Genomic DNA, 1,136 nt, shown 5'->3' on the forward strand with positions numbered 1-1,136 from the left:
ATATAGGGTAAACGGGGATCAGAACATTGCAAGGAAGAAAACCTAACCCTAGAAGCGAGGATGAAAGCATAGGTCTATCCTGTGTAGATGTGAAGGTGTAAGGCGACGATGATGACGGAGAAGATGGCGAAGAAAATGAGGGTGTGGATGAAGATGGCCTTGCCGTTGGTTCGCATGCTGCCGAATTCTGCCACTCGGTTGTTACCGGGCAGCTCGAAGAGGAGCCCCGGCGAAAGCAGAACGAATAGGAGAACGCCGACCACCACAGGTGCCCAGTCCGCCATTTCTGCCTGCGAGTTGCGACCCGCTAAGATGGAGGATGGAGGCCGGGGAATAAAGGGAACTAGGGAGTGAGAGTAAGGGAAGGAACTGTACGTGTACCGACTGCTGTCGGTCGAGGCATGACACATGAAAGCACCTTGGAAAATTTCCGATTACTTTTTGCGCCACGTAATTTTTAGAGGAATTTACATACATACCACTCAATTTCTAAGTATTTACATATCTAATACGTACTTAATTTTATTCATGAAAATGTGTGTTTTACTTTTTAAAAATTAAAATATAGATATTTTTTTATGTGATGTTAAAGAATTAAATGGTGTAAATGTAAAAAAATAAAATTTAGAGGGTAAATATGTAAGTACATATGAATTGGGTGGTATATATATATAAATGCCCCTAATTTTTTATATATTTACCTATATATTTTTTAGAATTTTAATATCAATATATACAAAACTTCAACCAACCTAAAATACATCAACAAAAAACATTTATTTCACTTTTAAAGACTAGTAACATTTTTTTTTGTGATTTAAAAAAATTAAATGTTATAAAAATAAATATTAAAGTGTGTTTCCTTCTCAACTAGCTACATAAGGGTGTAATAGATTTAAAATTGAAAAGCACAATATTACTTTGTCAAGTGTTTCCATGCTTATTTGATTTATACTTAATTTGTTGTCATCAAGAATCAACCACTATTTAAAATATTTTATGCCAAAGAAATGATTCCTAGTTTATTTGAGAAAAATCATCATGGATACGCGCAAGTACCTGTCATGTAAGTTCTATTATAATCTTTTTAGGGGTCTTGGTTCATCAATTCGCAGACGATTTTTGTTATATAATTT

At 34.8% G+C, this 1,136-nt stretch overlaps 1 protein-coding gene across 1 annotated transcript; it reads right to left on the reverse strand.

The window, feature by feature from the left end:
• Positions 1-9: 9 nt before the first annotated feature.
• Positions 10-367, reverse strand: LOC110034885. Its single transcript, XM_020739123.1, has one exon. The coding sequence runs from the start codon at positions 282-284 to the stop codon at positions 75-77; it is 210 nt and encodes a 69-aa protein (XP_020594782.1). The 5' UTR covers positions 285-367; the 3' UTR covers positions 10-74.
• Between the last annotated feature and the right edge of the window lie 769 nt (positions 368-1,136).

This window comes from Phalaenopsis equestris, unplaced genomic scaffold, assembly GCF_001263595.1.
Source record: "Phalaenopsis equestris unplaced genomic scaffold, ASM126359v1 Scaffold194282, whole genome shotgun sequence".
Lineage (NCBI taxonomy): Eukaryota > Viridiplantae > Streptophyta > Magnoliopsida > Asparagales > Orchidaceae > Phalaenopsis > Phalaenopsis equestris.